At 60.7% G+C, this 16,756-nt stretch overlaps 2 protein-coding genes across 9 annotated transcripts; both read right to left on the bottom strand.

Annotated features, from left to right (window-relative positions):
* Positions 1-223: 223 nt before the first annotated feature.
* PTGER1 (prostaglandin E receptor 1) lies at positions 224-4,991 on the bottom strand. Of its 2 annotated transcripts, none has more exons than XM_077859658.1 (3): positions 4,066-4,991; positions 1,096-2,060; positions 224-580 (listed from the first exon to the last, which is right to left on the bottom strand). In XM_077859658.1, the coding sequence occupies exons 2-3, from the start codon at positions 2,038-2,040 to the stop codon at positions 314-316; spliced, it is 1,212 nt and encodes a 403-aa protein (XP_077715784.1). In that variant the 5' UTR covers positions 2,041-2,060; positions 4,066-4,991; the 3' UTR covers positions 224-313. The 2 variants fall into 2 exon arrangements, with proteins under 2 accessions (XP_077715784.1, XP_077715783.1); XM_077859657.1 differs by lacking the exon at positions 4,066-4,991 and adding an exon at positions 2,948-3,284.
* A 204-nt stretch (positions 4,992-5,195) lies between these two features.
* Positions 5,196-15,354, bottom strand: GIPC1 (GIPC PDZ domain containing family member 1). 7 transcript variants are annotated; one of them, XM_077859659.1, is made up of 10 exons: positions 15,250-15,349; positions 14,678-14,732; positions 12,897-12,990; positions 11,068-11,153; positions 8,739-9,059; positions 7,893-8,087; positions 7,622-7,802; positions 6,768-6,880; positions 6,129-6,210; positions 5,196-5,990 (listed from the first exon to the last, which is right to left on the bottom strand). In XM_077859659.1, the coding sequence occupies exons 5-10, from the start codon at positions 9,024-9,026 to the stop codon at positions 5,839-5,841; spliced, it is 1,011 nt and encodes a 336-aa protein (XP_077715785.1). In that variant the 5' UTR covers positions 9,027-9,059; positions 11,068-11,153; positions 12,897-12,990; positions 14,678-14,732; positions 15,250-15,349; the 3' UTR covers positions 5,196-5,838. The 7 variants fall into 7 exon arrangements, with proteins under 7 accessions (XP_077715785.1, XP_077715786.1, XP_077715791.1 ...); XM_077859660.1 differs by having other exon boundaries at positions 11,072-11,153; XM_077859665.1 differs by having other exon boundaries at positions 7,902-8,087; positions 15,250-15,348.
* Between the last annotated feature and the right edge of the window lie 1,402 nt (positions 15,355-16,756).

Raw genomic sequence — 16,756 nt, 5'->3', positions numbered from 1 at the left:
AAAAGCCTCGGTTCCGGCTCAGCTGCTCGGCTCTTGACAGCCGGGGCCTCGGGCTGGGGCTGCGGCCTTCGGCGCATGCTCCGGCGGCTCCAGCTCCGCGCCTCCGCGCCTCCGCGTGGAAAGTCCTGGAACTGCACACCCCGGAGGCTCACGCGGCGCCTCTGTCGCCCCCGCGCGGTCACAGGGGTGCTGCGGCCCCCACCCGACACAGGCCCCGCGCAGGTCCGCAAAACGGCTTTATTCCCCCGAAGGCTCCGCGCTGCGGTCCTGGGCCCGGGGTGGGCTGACTTGGCCTCTGGGACTCCTGGCTCGCCTAGAGGTGGCTGAGGCTGCTGTGCCTGGAGCTGCGCAGCGAGCTGGCCTCCCAGGCGCTCCTGGTTAGGGCCAGCCCCGCCGGGCTGCCCTTGGCGCCGGGCCTCGGGGGCAGGAGGCGAAGCAGTTGGCGCAGCACCGCCTGGCGCAGCAGGATGTACACCCAGGGGTCCAGGATCTGGTTCCATGAAGCGAGGCGCACAGCCAAAAACAGCGGCCGCTGCAGGGAGCTGGAGCCCCAGCCCCCGACAGCCAGCACCACTAACACCTGCGGGAGAAGCCGGTGTGAGCGGTGGGGCAGGTGTAGGGAGAAGGGGACTGGCCAGGGGCGGGGCTGGGATGGATGAGCGCGCGGCCGAAGGGGAAGGGAGCCGGGAGCAGGAGCAGAGGCTCACTGGCTGGGGAGATGGGAGTCTCCGTGCGGAAGGGCTACGGAGCGGGCCGAAGGGGGCGTGGCAGAAGCAAAGGTCGCGGTGCTCGGGGGCTCGAACAGAAAAGGAGAGAAGCGCCGGGTGTCCCGAAGGACAGGGGGCCCGGGGGAGAAGAGAAGCCGGGCGCGTGCTGCTGGAAGGGGTTCGGGCACCGCGCGTCCGGGAGGAGGCTCGCCTGGGTAGGCGGCCCTACGGAGGCCCCGGGCCGGGTAAGCGGAGGGGGTGGGATGTCCGAGGGGGCCGGAGGGCGGGGAAGGGAGCGAGAACCCAGGTACCCCCGGAGGGCAGGGGTGGGAGGGGCCAAGGAGGGGGCCGGAAGGAGCCTGGCCCGAGGGGCGTGTGCGCCCCTCACCAGCAGCGGGCTCCAGCAGATGCACGACACCACCATGATGCCCACGAGCTGGCCCACCATCTCCACATCGTGGGCGCGGGCTCTGCGCGCGGAGCCCCGGCCCGGGGAACCGCCGGGGACCGAAGCGACGGACGAGGAGGACGAGGCGGAGGCCGAGCGGGGCGCGCGCGCCCCCCAGTGACGGCGGCCGTCGGGGCCGCAGGCCTGAGGACGCCGTCGAGAGCGGCGGCGGCGCCAGCGGGCGCGCAGCAAGGCCAGGCCGCTGAGCGTGTTGCACACGAGCGCGGCGAGCAGCGCGGCCAGGCCGAGGCCGGCGAAGAGGCCGGCGAGCAGCGCCTGGCGCCAGCCGCCCGCCGGGCGCAGGCCGATGAAGCACCACGTGCCCGGGTACTGCAGCTCGTAGCGGCCCACGCGCGCCAGCGGCAGCAGCGCCACCGCCAAGGCCAGCGCGGCCAGCACGGCCAGGGCCAGGCGCGCGCGGGCCGCCGAGACGCGCGCCGCGTGCAGCAGCGGCCGCGTGACGCCCACGCAGCGCTCCACGGCCATGCCGCAGCCGAGCAGCAGCGGGCACAGGCCGAAGAAGACCATGCAGCCGCCCAGGAAGTGGCAGGCGCCGCCGGCCGGCGAGCGGCCCGCCGCGTACAGGCGCAGCACCAGCGCCCCCGGGATGACGTGGCCCGCCAGGTCGGTGGCCAGGAGGCTGGCGACGAACAGCAGGAAGGTGGCGGCCGAGCGGCGGCGGCGCAGGCGGCCCGCGGCCTGCGCCAGCAGCGCCAGCGCCAGCACGTTGGACACGGCGCCCAGGGTCATGGAGAAGATGGGCAGCGCCGGCGACGCGCTCGCCCGGCCGGACGGCGGCCAAGCCGACGCGTTGGGAGCCCCGGGCTCCGCACACGGGGTCGCCTCCCCGGCCAGGCTCAGGTTGAGGGGCCCGCAGAGACTCATGTCAGGTGCTGGGGTGGGGGCTGGGGAGAGGAGAGGAAGGGCACCGTGAGGCCGGGCTGGAGAGGAAGGGCACGGCCGGCTGGCGCTGGCGGGCCGCCCCGCTGAGAGCCCCGCTCCCTGCCCCATGCCGATGCCGGGCATTCTCCCTGTCACTCTCCCTGCGGCCGCTCCGGATGGCTCCGGATGACCCCGGCTGCCCCATGCCCGACCCTTCCTCCTCCTCTGCCCCATCAGCCCATCTCTTGCCAGGGCCCCTCGCCACCTTCTCTGTCCACCTTGCTTCCCTGAGCTTCAGCCTTCCGTGTCCCTGTCCCCACCTCTGGACGCCTCGGATCCACTTCTGACACCCACCTCAGTTTCGCAGCACAGCGAATTCCCGGTCCCCTGCTCGTCTGACTCCCACTCACCCGTTTCTGATCACAGGGCCCCACCTGACCTCACTGCCCGGTCTCGGTCTCTGACCGTCACAGGTCACGTTTTCCCCAGTCCCATGTGTGATGCTCACAGCCCCACCTCTGCCACCACGGGCGCCTCTCTATCCCCTCAGTCCCTGTCCCCCCCACTGCCATCTCTGAGTTCCGTTCCTGTCTCACCCAGGCCCTGCTCCTGACCACGGCCACCTCATAGTGGATGCCCGTGGTTCCCATCCCCCCCCCCAAGTCCCTGCCTCGAAGGCCTCAAGGCAGGCCAGCAACCCCCATTCCTTGATACCCCAGAGGTGAGGGCTGAGAGGGCAGAGCTGCCTGCTGGCCAGATGGGAAGGGCACATGGGGACAGACCGTAAGACTCACAGGGATAGATGGGGCTGAGAGTCAAGAACACAGGCCAGAGAGACTGAGGTGGCCATGGCCCCATCCTCCCACCCCCTCCTCCCCCACCAGAGATCCTCAGGCCCCAGTCTTCTTACCCACACAGCTTGGGACGCCAGGTCCCCATCGCCTGCTGCTTGGCCCTGCTGCCTGCTGCACCCGCGCCCGCTGCACCAGAGCGCTCTCCGGCAGGCCGCTCCCTCTCCCTCCCTCCTGGGGCGGCTCCCCAGCTCCCTGCCTCCTCCCGCCACCCGTGCTCTGGCCTCCAGGGGCTGCTCCGGCTATCTTGCATCTTGCGCTATCTTGCGCCCGCTATCTTGCGCCCGCAGGGGACCTAGGGTGGCAGAGACCCATCTGTGCTCCTGGCAATGGGCAGGGGCCACTCTGGACCCCAGCTGCCCCCTCCAGGACGGGGGCTCTCGGGGAGTTGGCTTGGTTCCCCATGACCCCCTCCCTGCTGGCCGGGCGGGAGTAGCCCTCCCCCCACCCCCAGGCGCGGGCCTTTCGCCTGCCTCATTAATAAAGTGGATAAAATCTAAACACTGGAAAATGTGAGCATCACCCAGGGCGGGCTGGGGCAGCTGCAGGGGGTGCCACTGCTCCCAGGGGGACTGCGAGGTGCGGGGGGGGGGGGGGGGGGGGGCTAACCCCGCCTGGGGGCAGCCCCACCCTCTTGCCCTGCCAAAGCCTCCAGGATGTTGGGGTGGTGGCCACAGCGGTGGTGGTGGGCAGTGCCTCTTGTGCACCAGCTTGGGTCTGGCCCAGGAGACCCGCCCACTATTTACACAGGGGCTTAAAGCTCAGGCCAGGGCCAGCGTGAGTCAAACCCTGGGAGGGGCAAGAGAGGAGGCGAAGAGGGGGCAAGGGACTCTGTCCTGGGACACACAAGTCCCAAGCCACCTGTGGACACAACTGCAGCCTCACATCCTGCCCTGACAAGCAGGGGCACACACACAGTCTCACATTCTAAGACACAGGGTCACACCTCTTCACATCCTAAGACCAGATCCTGCCAGTCTGTCCCCAGCACAGCAGGAGCCACATCATCGGACCCCTGAACACGGTGACAACATCACCCCGAGGACCCCCGGAGATCCCCATTGTCACTGGTTCTAACTTAACATGCTGAGATGCAATCCCCTGAGAAAATGCTTGGAGCACAGAGACACCCAGACAATCCCTACCTCCTCTGAGACAGCCCACCAGCCACACTCACCCAGACACCCCCGAATGGTCCAAGACAGGCCCCACGAATACACTCCACACCCCCAAGATGCAAGGGGTGGCACCTCCAGGGCATCTTGAGATCCAGCTGGTTAACACCTACCCTAGAACAGAAACACCCAGAGACACACATACACCCCTGGACACCTCGAGCTGCACTTACATGGCCGCGCTCCACACGCACCGACACCCTGATAGACACAGGCTTACGGTCTAAATGCCGAGACGCACAGCCACACCCCTTCACACCCTGAGCTGTTTACCAGCATAGACACGGAGCACCCCCCCAACAGCTGTCTCCATTCCCTCCCCCACCCAAGAATACAACCAGGGGCTGCACACACACCTCCAGTCTGGCCAGTCCCCCCAGCTCCCCTCTCCCAGGCAGGCCCAGTGCCCACCTGTGCAAAGTAGGGATGAAAATGGGGAGCGGGCAGAACTGAGACATTCCTGCAGGGACCTCTGGCCCGGTTCCCCTTGCTTCCACTCCTGCCCTTCCCTCCAGGTCTGGCCAGGGTCCCACCCCCCTCCCCGATCTCCACTCAATCCTGGAGGATGAAGTGGGTTGTCAAAACAAGCACGCAGGGTTTATGTCCAGGGCCGAACATGGTGCACCATGGGCGCCAGCAGACCCCACACATCTGCAGTCAGCAGGAGCCCGAAGGAGTGGCAGCCACACCGTGACCGCTCCCCTCAGTCTTGGGGAGCCCCCCCACAGCACTTGCCCTGGCAGGCTTCCATCTTGGGCCCCCTCATCTCTTTTTTCCCAAGCCAGCCTTCCCGGCCTCCCAGCCCCGGTGCTCCCTGTGGCCCTGGGCGCCAACAGCCTCACACCCACTGTTCACATCAGGCTCGAGGTGACGAGGTGACGGGAGGCCTGGCTCTAGGCGAGCAAGATTTGAACCTCAGTAGGCCTAGCAGCTCCGGCCTTTGACTGGAAGCCTTGTGGCTGGCAGCCAGAAAGCTCATCAGGCGGAACGGGTGGGGGGAGGCCCAGGCAGGCTCCTAATTCAATTTGGAGCCTGAGGAGGATGGATTTCAGCTGCTACATTCTTTCCCAGCCCTGGCTCACCCCCTTCTCCCACCCTAAAGCCGAGGCCGCCACACAGGTCCAACAGCAGATAGATTCTTTATGGTTTAAGACAGCAAATTCAGATATAAAATGCCCATCGCCATCCTCCCTCCTGCCCCTTCCGTCTGGGGCTAGGCTGAGGGGGACACGGGGCAGGGGAGGCAGGGAGGTTGGGGGGTTCACAGCAGACTAGTGTTTCGGATGCAGAGGTAACAGACTCCACGGTGAGGGGGCTCCTCTCTGGGTGGGGCGCGGGGAGGAGGGCATTATTGCATTTGCTGAGGGGGGAATGCCCCCCCTTCTGCATTCCCTGCAGCAGGAAACTAGGGAGGTCACGACCCCCAAACAGGCCCCAGGGAGATGAGGGACCAGTTTGGCAGCTGATGCGGAAAGTGTTGGGGGCGGAGGGTGGCCGCCCCATCTGGCTGGGCCCTCCCCCCTCCCTGCGCCTGACTCGGCTGAGGTAAGTGGGGAGCAGGGCAAGGGGGGACCGGGGACCCCAGCCAGGGTGGGAGCTGGGGAGGGGTGGTACCGATTGGAGTGGGGCGGAGGCTGGGCCCCACCGCCACTCTGCATCATCCTTGGGCCCTTGAGCAAGGTCCAAGCCGGATGCTGGGGTCCAGGCCATGGAGGCCCTCCCACTGGGGGCTCCCACCAAGCAGAGCCAGGTCACTGAGAGGTCTGGAGGGAGGCCTAGAAGCGGCCGACCTTGGCATCCCCAATGGCACCCCAGACGTCAAAGACGAACTCATCAGGGAAAGCAAAGTCACCAAGCCGTTCATCCAGGGCCTCGGCGAGCTCATCTGGGTTCCTTTTGTCCTTTCCAAGCTCTACCATGGTGGCCGCTGGACAAGGGTGTGGGGGGATGACAGGATGGAAGCACAGATGACAGAGGTACTCAGGGCAGACCCAGCCCCACAAGACCCAGAAGCCCTCCCCTCAAGACTTGCAACCCCCCCTCCAGACCCAGGCTCCCCACTCACCCAACTCCGTGTCCCTGATGCCCATGTAACTCTCCAGCAGGTCATCTACCTTCTCAATTGCCTTCTCCTCAAAGGCTGAGGGCTGGGGGGGGGGGGGGGGAGGAACAGTGACATCACAAAACCATGAATAAATCTGTAATTATATTATTTATAATATAATAATAATTATATTACTAGGTGTGGGATGCTCTTTTCACCACTCTACGTGTATTAACCCACAGCTCATCCTCCCCACAGCCCTGTGATAGTCTTACTAGCCCACTATTTAAAAATGAGGAAACTAGGGATCCCTGGGTGGCGCAGAGGTTTAGCGCCTGCCTTTGGCCCAGGGCGCGATCCTGGAGACTGGGGATCGAATCCCACGTCGGGCTCCCGGTGCATGGAGCCTGCTTCTCCCTCTGCCTGTGTCTCTGCCCCTCTCTCTCTCTCTCTCTCTCTCTCTCTTTCTCTCTCTGTGTGTGACTATCATAAATAAATAAAAATTAAAAAAAAAAAAGAGGAAACTGAGGCCCGCTTGCCCAACCAAGGTCCCAGAGCTGGAATGTGGCAGAGGTAGATTTGAATCTAGTGCACAAAGCCCCTCCGCCAACCAAGGCTGCAGCCACCTATGGATGTCCGGGGCCGGGCCAGAACACTCACCACATCCTCTACTGTGGCAGGGCCGCGGGATCTGAGCCGGAGGGTCCCTCGGCCAGTGCCCAGCTGGGGGCCAGAGCCAGGACGGCCACCCCCTGAGCGGACACCGATCATGTCTGTGGGAGGCAGGGAAGGGGTGAGGGTCTGGGAAGCCCTGGGCAGGACCCCAGGCAGCCTAGCCTCAGAGACCCCCTTCTACCTTCTCCAAGCTTCTGCAGGTTCTGGGGGGCTGCCCTCCCTCCATCTGACCCCAGGAGTGCAGGCCCCTTACTGGGCTCAGCAAGGATGGAGAAAGGACAGCCAGGGGCAAAAAATGGAAGAGGCTGGAGGGGAGACAGAGGGGGCCCTGTTCCCAGGGCCTGAAGGACAGGAAGGGGTGGGGCCTGGGTCTTGAGCAGTTCTCCCCAAGGCCAAGGGGAGACACAGCTGCCAGGGGCCAAGGACCAGCCCAAACGGCCTGGGGAAGTGTTTGAGAGTCCCCCACCCCCACCTTAGGGGCCTCAGGCTCATTCCAGAAAGTTAGTGAAGCCAGACGGAGAAGTGGGGGTGCAGGAACAAGGCAGCCAAGCCTGGCTTCTCAGGCCTGGGGGTGACGGGGGGGCACTCGCCAGGGTTGGGGGCGCTTGGCTGGGCTAATGATTCCGGGAAGCTGGGTGTGGGGGCAACTTCCTCCTTGCTCTTACCCTCCTCCCAGGCTGGGCGGAGAGCCAGCACCCCCTCCCCAGGGCAAGGCGGAGCTACCCCCCCTTCCACTGCGGCTGGCTGGCCTTGGGCGCCACCTGCTGGTGTCTCCCCGCCACTGCGGCCCAAACCCCAGGGACCGGGCCAAGGCGGTGGTCCAGGCAGCAGGCCCTCACCGAAGGCCTTGCGGGGCTCTGTGAGCTTCAGCGTGAAGGTGCGGCCTCGGGGCAGCTCCTTGAGCAGACGAGCCACCTCGTAGTGCCGGCAGCCCAGCAGACTCTGCCCGTTAATGGCCTCGATCATGTCACCCACACTGATGAGCTGGATGTGGTCGATCACGCTTCCCTCCTTAATGCGCTGTGCAGAGAGGAGCGGTCAGCCCCCGTGGCTCTGCCCTTGGGTCCTATGGCCCACCTGTACCCTCAGGACTCGGGGTGCCCCAGTTACCCCAGGCACCTTGATGAAGGCATAGCCGGCCCCGTTGTCAGTGATGGTGAGCCCCAGCGCCTCCTCTGACTTGAACACCTCTACCTCCTTGCGCTGCCCCTTGACGTGGGCAAAGATGAAGTCCTCCAGCCCGATCTGGCCCCCCAAGAGCTTGTCCATGTCCACTTTGTGGGTGTTGAGGGTACAAAACATCACCTGCGTGGGTAGGAGACACTCAACCCTCACCTCCCTCCCTCACCCTTTGCTAACCACCACCCGAGGGGGAAGGAGGGTGCTAGGAAAGGGCTGGAGGTCCCTGCCTGACCACCCCAGAGTGGCCCCCACTTGGATGCAGCTCTGCTAGGGCTGGGATTTCCCTGCTGCTCCCAGAGCATAGAGCCTGGCACACAGCAGATGCTCAGTAAGGGTTTGTGGAATGAATGAAGGGGCACAGATTGCCCACCACACCTGCTGAGACCTTCGCATCAATCTCCTGCTCAACCTCACTGTTTCCCATCTTTCAGCTCCCAAAGTCCTTGGGGTAAGGCCTTCCAATGTATCATAGAGAAATGAATCTCGCATCTAACCTCCAGATCCCGTAATCAACTGGGGCACTAGTCTCCCAATGCATGATGGGAATGTCACAAACAGCCCTGGTCATGCACTTCTACAGTCCACTGGGGCATGGGCCTCCCAATGCCTAATGGGAACTCAGCACCCAGGCTTGGCCTCCAGGTCCCCACAACTCACTGGGGAGCAGGCCTCAGCGGGCATAACTTTAGCACCGGAGCCCCGGCTCACGAGCTGGATTTACGCCCAGGCCTCAGCCCACATCAGGGACCCCGGTGCCCAGCTCCCCAGTGGTACCTCGGCAGCTGGCAGCCGGAAGGCCTCGGCGATCTTGCCGTACAGCTCCTTGACGTTGGTGAAGCCCTCGATGCGGCCAGTGGGACTGCCGTGGGCCAGCTGGGTGTGGAACACGAGGCGGGGCCGCAGGGCCGGGGGAGGCGGGGGTAGGCCCATGTGGGGCCCCCCTGCCCCACCCCCACCCAGGGGCCCTGGCTCCCCCACGCCCAGCCCCCCACGGCCTGGCTCGGCCTCCTCATTTTCCACCAGAGGCGGCGCCTTTTTCCGCCGCCCCAGTCCCAGCGGCATGAGCAGCGAGAAGCGGGGGCGCACTCTGGAGATCTGCAGGGCGGAAAGTGGGCTTAGGAGCTGGCCAGGGGCCTTGAGCCGCTTCTCCCCCATATTAGCACCCTACTGGCCTTATGAAATATTTAGAGCACAGACTGGCCTTGGGTCAAAACCTGGTCCCGGCACTTATGTGCCTTGTACAGAAGTAGTAACGGCAGCTAATACCTACTAAGACCCCGAGCAAACTGTGCTGTGACCTTACTTCATCTTTATACCACATCGGGACGTGAGGACCATATGAGGTTATGATTATGCCCATTTAAGAGATGAGAAAATGTAGGCTCAAAGTGGTTATGCTGCTCTTGATTTTTCTATTGGTGGCAGCCACTAGTGCTGAGCACAAAAAACTGCTGACTCTCCTTTCAGGGCACACAGGCAGGTGACACTTGCTGACCTCTTCGTGACAGGGCAGGCACATGACTAGTTCTGGCCACTGAGTTGTGAGAGGAAGCGACACATGACATTTCTGGGCTGAAGCGTTTAGTTATGGGAGCAAGAGACATGGATGGGGGGGGGGGTGTAGGGGGGCGGTTCTTTATCTCCCAGACATGGTGACTGGCCCCATCTGGTAAGGTGGCAACTCCATCGGCCAGCCCCTGGGTGACTACAAAGTATGTAACCTCCAGCCAAGCTGCAGTGATGCAGCACGAACAAAAAAAATAAACCTTTGTGGAGTTCACCCAGGAAGATTTGGGGGGCGTCGTTTGTTCCTGTAGCAAAACTTGTCCTGATATACTCTTTTCCTTTCCTTTTTCTTTCCTCTACCCCCATTTCCTCTCAGTTTCTTTCTTCTTCCCTCGTTTCAAATATTTTTTGCATACTCACTATATGCCATGCACATTTTAGACATTGCCTTCAGTAAGACAAGCAAGGTCCCTGACCGGGGCCACTATATGCCATTGCACAGGTTGTTCACTGTGCAAAAGCACCAGACCAAGGTGGCAGGTAGAAATGAAATTCAGCCTGTGCTCTGCTTGCTGAAGCCACACGCCAAGCTGATGGGTCTGCTGGGAGGAAGGGCTGCCTCTCTCCAATTCCCTCAGGGTGCCATGGATGCTAGCTGGACCTCTGTCCACGTTGTCCAGAGCATACAGTCCAGAGGAGAAGGCAGATGCACAGTGAGCAAGCACATGTGTCAAAGTCTAATATAATTTCTAATCGTGCTATGAAGACAGTAAGACAAGTTCTTCAACAGACAAAGTCAAGGAGGGCCTCTCTGAGCAGGTGAAACTGAGCCTGAGGCCTGAATGATAGGAAGTATTCATATGAGGATGTGAGGCAAGAAGGCTCCAGGCAGAGGGAATAGCCAGTACGAAGGCCCTGAAGGGGGCCGTGCTTGGTGTGTTTGAGGAGCAGCTAGGCGGCCTGTGTGGTTGGAACAGAATGGTAAAGGGGACAGCAGGAGGAGGGAGGGGGCAGAGCGACCAGGGCCTCATGGGCTCAGGGAAGACTTACGCCTTTGCTCTCAGTGAGGTGGCAGTCACGGGAGGGTTCTGAGCAGACTCACAGACTCACAGACAAGCAAGAGACCAGTGTAACCAGAGAGGAGTGAGCCATGGGAGAGTGCAGAGGGGTGGTAAAAAGAGGTGATGAGGCGTGGGAGGGGTCGATGGTGCGGGCCCTCCAGACTGGGAAAGAGTTCGGATTTCATTTTCGAGTCACGCATCCGAAGTCACAGAAGCCAGGTGAGTTCTGTGGTCTGTTTGACTCCCATGCAAAGTGGTTCCCTAAGCAGCTCAATCTCCCTCAGCCTGGGATGTCCACTCTGCAAGCGGGGCCAGGCTGTGCTGAGGAGCACATTATGCCAAATTTGGTTTTTCTGTGTAAAGGGGACTTCCTGCTCCCTCCCTTAAGACCTCTTCCTCCAGGGGGCCATCCTGGATTCAGCCAAGCCCAGTGTGCTGCACCCACTCTCAGGCCTCCACTCCTTGGCTGCTGCTGATGCGCCTGCTCTCCCAACACCACCTCCAGGAGCACCTGCTCCAGCCCCAGCGTCTCTCACCTACACTAGTGCAGTTGCCTCCTGGGAGTCGGCGGCTTCTGCCCTCGCCCTCCACGGTCTGTGTCAACAGAGCAGCCAGAATGATCCTGTAAAACAGAAGTCACGTCACATCCGTCCTCTGCTCCAACCCCTCCCAGGGCTTCTACCTCCTTCAGAGTAAGAGTCAACATTCTCCTTTCGACCCACAGGCCCCAAGAGATCTGCCCCCATGGCCTCCCTGCCCTCACCTTCACCCACTCTCCGCCTTGCTCATCCCTCTGAGGCACACTCAGCCTCCTAGGCTCAGTGCTTCTGCGTTTGACTCTGCCTTCTGGCATCCACACAACTCATCCTCGCATCTCTTTCAATGCAATGGGATATATATTTCATCCACTATTCTTGTCTGCTGTTTTCCGAAAGGCAAGGAATTTTGTCTGCCTTATGCATCCTTATACTCTTAGCACAGAGAACACTGCCTGGTGCATAGCAGGTGCTCAATAAATACTTGTTGAATGAACGTATAGATGAATGATCCTAATATTCATCAGCCCATCAGTCCCTGTGCCTGGCTTTGGGGAGACAGAAGGACCCAGGCTATAGTCCCTGCCCCAAGGGGGTCTTGTCTCACCAGCAAAAGAGCAAGCGCCCCCCTGTGGTCCTCATCCCTTGCTTCCCAGCATAGTGCTGGGGACAGGGTAGGTGCTCCTTCTAGCCACACTGATTTCTCCCTCACCTTTCATCATGGTTTTGTTTTCACTCCCTTCATAATCAAGGATGCTGAACAACTTTTTTCTTTTTCCATGGGGGCAGGGAAAGGTTGGGGTGGTGGTGGAGGAGAACCTTAAGCAGGCTCTACAACCGGTGTGGAGCCTGATGTGGGGCTTGATCTCACAACCCTGAGATCATGACCCGAGCTGAAATCAAGAGTCAGACGCTTAACCAACTGAGCCACCCAGGCACTCCAGGCTTAACAGCTTTTTTTTTTAAAGATTGTATTTATTCATGAGAGACATACACAGAGAGAGGCAGAGACATAGGCAGAGGAAGAAGCAGACTCCCTGCGGGGAGCCTGATGCAGAACTTGATCCCTTGACCCCAGGATTATGCCCTGAGCCAAAGGCAGACGCTCAACCACTGAGTAATGCTTAACAACTTTTAAGACATTTATTAACTGCTTGGATTTGTCGTTTTGTGAATTGTCTAAGTCTTTGCCCATTTTTAAAAATTGCACAGTTTGTTTTTTATTGTAATGCCTATATCTTTTTCTTTTCTTTTTTTTTTTTAAGATTTTATTTATTTATTCATGGGAGACACAGAGGCAGAGAAAGGCAGAGACACAGGCAGAAGGAGAAGCAGGCTCCATGCGGGGAGCCCAATGTGGGACTCGATCCTGGGTCTCCAGGATCAAGCCCTGGGCTGAAGGTGGCGCTAAACTGCTGAGCCACTGGGCTGCCCTGCCTTTATCTTTTTCTTATTGATTTTTGGGAATTGTTTACATATTTGGGATACTAGTCTTTTATTGGTTACTTCATCTAACCATAGCACACATCACAGTAAGCATTCACCTAATATCTGATAAAAAACAAATTCTGAATGAATAAACCCATACTGCCCCCTCAGATTATTACAACACACTCAGTGATGCTTCAAACCAAACCAAACCAAACCCCTCATCATCACCTCCCCTGTTCTCCTCCTGCTGCCCCTCATACATCTTAGCGGGATGCTGAGAACATGAGTCTGGAACCTGGTTTCTCCACTTATTAGCTGTGTGACCTTGGGCAAGTATCTTAACTTCTCTGAGCTCCAAGGAGGGTGGCCTGGGTTCAAATCCCATCCTTGCCACTTACCAGCTGCGTGGTCGTGGGCAAGTGTCACTTCATGTGATGGAGCCTCAGTTTTCTCAGTCGAAAAATGGGTGGAATTCCTGTCTCTCTCCAGGTGCTTATGGGAATCCAAAGAGATTGTGCAGACAACCCGATTAGCATTTTGCCTGACATTCAATTTAAGAAAACTGTTACTAGTATTGTCATTATTATTATGGCCTCCTCCCCTGCCCCCCCCCCCCCCCCGCCGCCCAGGAACATCCCAGTCTGTGCTTCTGCTGTCTGCTGTCCGCGGAGGCCTAGTCTAGGTGGCCTCCTCCAGGCAGCCTCCCTGGCTTGCCCCAGCCTGCTGGAACTGCCCCTGTGGTCCAGACAGCTCAAGGCCCATGAACTTAATTACACATTATCCCGGCAGAACTCTTGTCTTTCAGTCCCAGGCTGCTATTTCACTTCGTGTCTCTATTTTAAAATGTAAACCAGATCACGTCACTCCCCGGCTTCCAATCTTACAGCGGTCTCCTACCTTTACAGAGGAAAAGCCCCAAACTCCTGACTATGAGCCACAAGCCCCTGCAGAACTGCCACTCTGGCGGCAGCTCGTGCCCCCACACACTATCCCAAGCTCCATCCAGCCTCAGAGTTTTTGCCCAGGCTGGGCCCCCTGCCTGACCTTTGCTGGGCCACCTTCTTTCTGTCATTTAGATCTTGTCTCCAAAGTCGCCTCCTCCAAAAGCCACCCCCTTTACCACAGATTCCACCCGGCCACCCCCCTCATTATTTTATTCATAGCACACGCACTTACTACCATCCGTGGGTACTGTCTTTATCTACTTGTTAACTTGCTTGCTGCCCTTTTCCCCACTAGGACGGCGGCTCCCACAGAGCAGGGATTTTTGTCTTGTTTGCTATTATGCCCTCTGTGCCAAGGACAGTGCTTGGCCCATGGGAGGTGCTCAGTAAATGTTTGCAGAATGGACGGGTGTGCGTGCCTCGTGTCCTCATTCAGACTCCTCTCTGAGCCCTCCTATCCTCAGAACATGCCTGCTGTGGGGTTGCTAACTGACACTTCCTCCCCACATTCCCAGTGTCCCCTCAAACCTGAACATAGGGATGGTGGAAAAAGTGTCAGCCAGGGGTCCAAGCGCATTGGCTGGAATCCTAGCATCCCCACCCTCGCTTCCCTGGGAGGGGCCTGAAACTTAGCAACCCCACCACCAAGCAGAATCACAGTGAGGGCAGCAGGAAGTGGGGAGGGGAGTTCCTGGGAGTTGACAAAAGCTTGGGTGGGGGGAGAGACACCACACCCAACCTCCCCTTTCTAGTAGGATACTGCTTTGGAGGGGAGGGCGGGAGGCGGGAGGCAGGGAGGCGGGAGGCCTCTGATTCAGTCTTGAAAAACCGGCTCCCGGGTGTTTCCGGGGAGAACGCCTACTGCCTGGGCCTCAGCGCAGGCTTTCCAGAGGGGCCCAGTGGGCAAAGGACCCCAGCATCCAGGCCTCCTATGTCCCCTGCAGATGTCACTCTCTTCTTAGGACCTAGGTATTCAGGCAAGCCTTCCCAGGTCCGGGGAGGCAAGACAGGGTTGGTGTCCGGGGACCTCTTAGGGGGGAAGCAAAGACCAGCAGGTGTGGCCCAGATACATGCATGGTTGGGGGATGCAGGCAGCAGCGGGCAGAGGAGCTGGTCGGGAACACCTGAGCCACGGAGCCACTGGGCCACTGATCCATGGAGCCATCTAGTCTAGCGGCTGAGACTCCAGTTCTGGACTCCGAAGCACGGGTTCGAGTTCCAGCCCTGCCACTTACTAGCTGTGTCACCTTGGGCAAGTCACTCCACTTCTCCGGGTCTGTTGCTTCACCTCTAAAAGAAGTAACAGCACCTTCCATGAGGTGTTTGGACGCAACGATGTGCATGGTAAATACCTGACACGGAAGCGTCCAGCCAGTGCTAGCCGGGGGTGATTTTTTCATGATTATTACCGGGACCTCAGTCCTCTCCAGGTCCCTCTCTCGGCCCTGGAGGGCCGCGTCGAGGCCAAGGTGGGACGAGGGAGGTGCCCGGGCAGGACTCAGAAACGCCGAGCCCGCCGGGACGGGGCTGTCCAGGGCAGTGCAGGGGGCAGGGTGGGCTGCCGACCCCATCTCAGAGGCGGGAGGTGTTTGACCCCGGCCCCCGGCGGGAAGATGGGCGCCTCCGGGGGAAGGGGCCTCAGGCATCCTGGGGCCCAACCTAGACCTCCAGCAGCGACCCCGGGGCCGTCCCCCCGCTCCTCGCTCGATCCGCCGGATCCCCGTGGGTCCGCGACCCCGCGGGCCCGCGCTGGGGTCCCCGGAGCGGCCGTGCCCCGCCCCGCCCGCCCGCCCGCAGGGACACTCACCTGCGCCGCCGCCGCCGCCACCCGCGCGCGCCGGGCTCGGCCCTCCGCAAACTCCGGCCCGGGCCTCTCCCGCAGCCGCGGCCGGGGGGCGGGGCCAGCGCCCGCAGCGCGCCAATCAGGAGCGGCCTCCCGACGCCCGTGGCCAATCCGCGCCGCGCCGCCCAGCGCCGGGTGGGCCCGACGGAAGCATTCCAGAGGGATCCCTCCGCCTCGCCCGGCTCCTCCCGGCCCCCCCGCGCCGCGGCGCAGTGGACCTGCCCACCCTGCCGAAAGCCGCGGCAGGCTGTACCACCGCAGGGCGCGGAGGGGGGACCTGAGGCTGGGCCCCTGCCAATCGCGGGGAAGGAAGGAGGCGAGCAACCAATGGGGAGCTGGGGTCCCTGGACCACGTGCTGCCGGCGGAGTGTCCTTCTGGGGTGTCCAGGGTGGTAAGGGGCGGGAGGGCCGGTCGTGGGAGTCAGGTGACGCGGGCCGAGTTTCGGGCAGAGGCGAACTCGCCACGTCCGGAAGAGCTGACCCTTTAGGAGACCTAGGAAGGGGCCGAGGGCAGCCCCCGATCCCAGTCCTCCTCCCTGTCTGCGCCTGCCCCAGCCTGGCCATCCTGTGAGCGGATAAAAAGGATGCATTCATTCCGGGCGGGCGAGCGGGCGGAGGAGCGAGATGAATAGGGAGGGTCCCGAGTGTCCCTGCTTCCTGGGGTGTACAATGGACAAGGGCATTTATTCATTCATTCATTCATTCCCTCACTCGTCAAATATTTCATGTGCCCCTGCTCCGTGCCAGGCTCTGTCCTACGTCTGCAGCTACTAAAGCGAGTAAGCTGAATGTGCTTCTGGTGGAGGTAACAGCTCGTGCAGAAGGCCTGAAAGCTGGACTGAGAGATACAACACATTTTGGGAGAGTGCAATATCCTAGGAGCTAGCAAAACTGTGTGAAAGGGTGCATGGAAGGAAGACAAGATCGAGATGGACTGCTCGCTTGTTGGTTAAATCAGTGAATATTTACTGAACACATAATATGTGCTAGGTTGTAAAGGGTCCCCAACCATTCCGAGCCTCTGCCCTTTCATGAGGCTGTCTCCTCCATCTAAGTGCCCCCTCACCCCTGCTGGGGTCCTGAGACTGGCAGTGAGCAGCCTCTCAGAGCACTTGTGTGAATGAGAGGACCAGGTGACCTCGCCATCACCAGGTTTGGTGAGGCCCCGAGACTGGGATGTCTCAGGCAAGGGTAGGTCCAAGAAACAAAGACACAGATGCACCTCGTACAGACCAGGATGCTCAGTTCCCAGGACAGATGAGCTATCCTTGCTCTACTTCAAAGCCAGCCTCTGGGGCAGTTGGGGCTGGACCAGGAGCTTGCTGTGTGTTCTGGGAATTGTAGTTCTTGGAGGCCTCTAACAGCTGCAATTCTGCTCAGGCTTCATTGAATGACTGGGTCTCTGCAGTCCCCAGGGTGAGCTGTTGTGCATCCCAGCCCCACCGGGGCCTACAGAGAGGCAAACTGAAAG

Source organism: Canis aureus, chromosome 19 (assembly GCF_053574225.1).
Source record: "Canis aureus isolate CA01 chromosome 19, VMU_Caureus_v.1.0, whole genome shotgun sequence".
Taxonomy (NCBI): Eukaryota; Metazoa; Chordata; class Mammalia; order Carnivora; family Canidae; genus Canis; species Canis aureus.
This window is presented reverse-complemented; position numbering and strand designations above follow the sequence as displayed.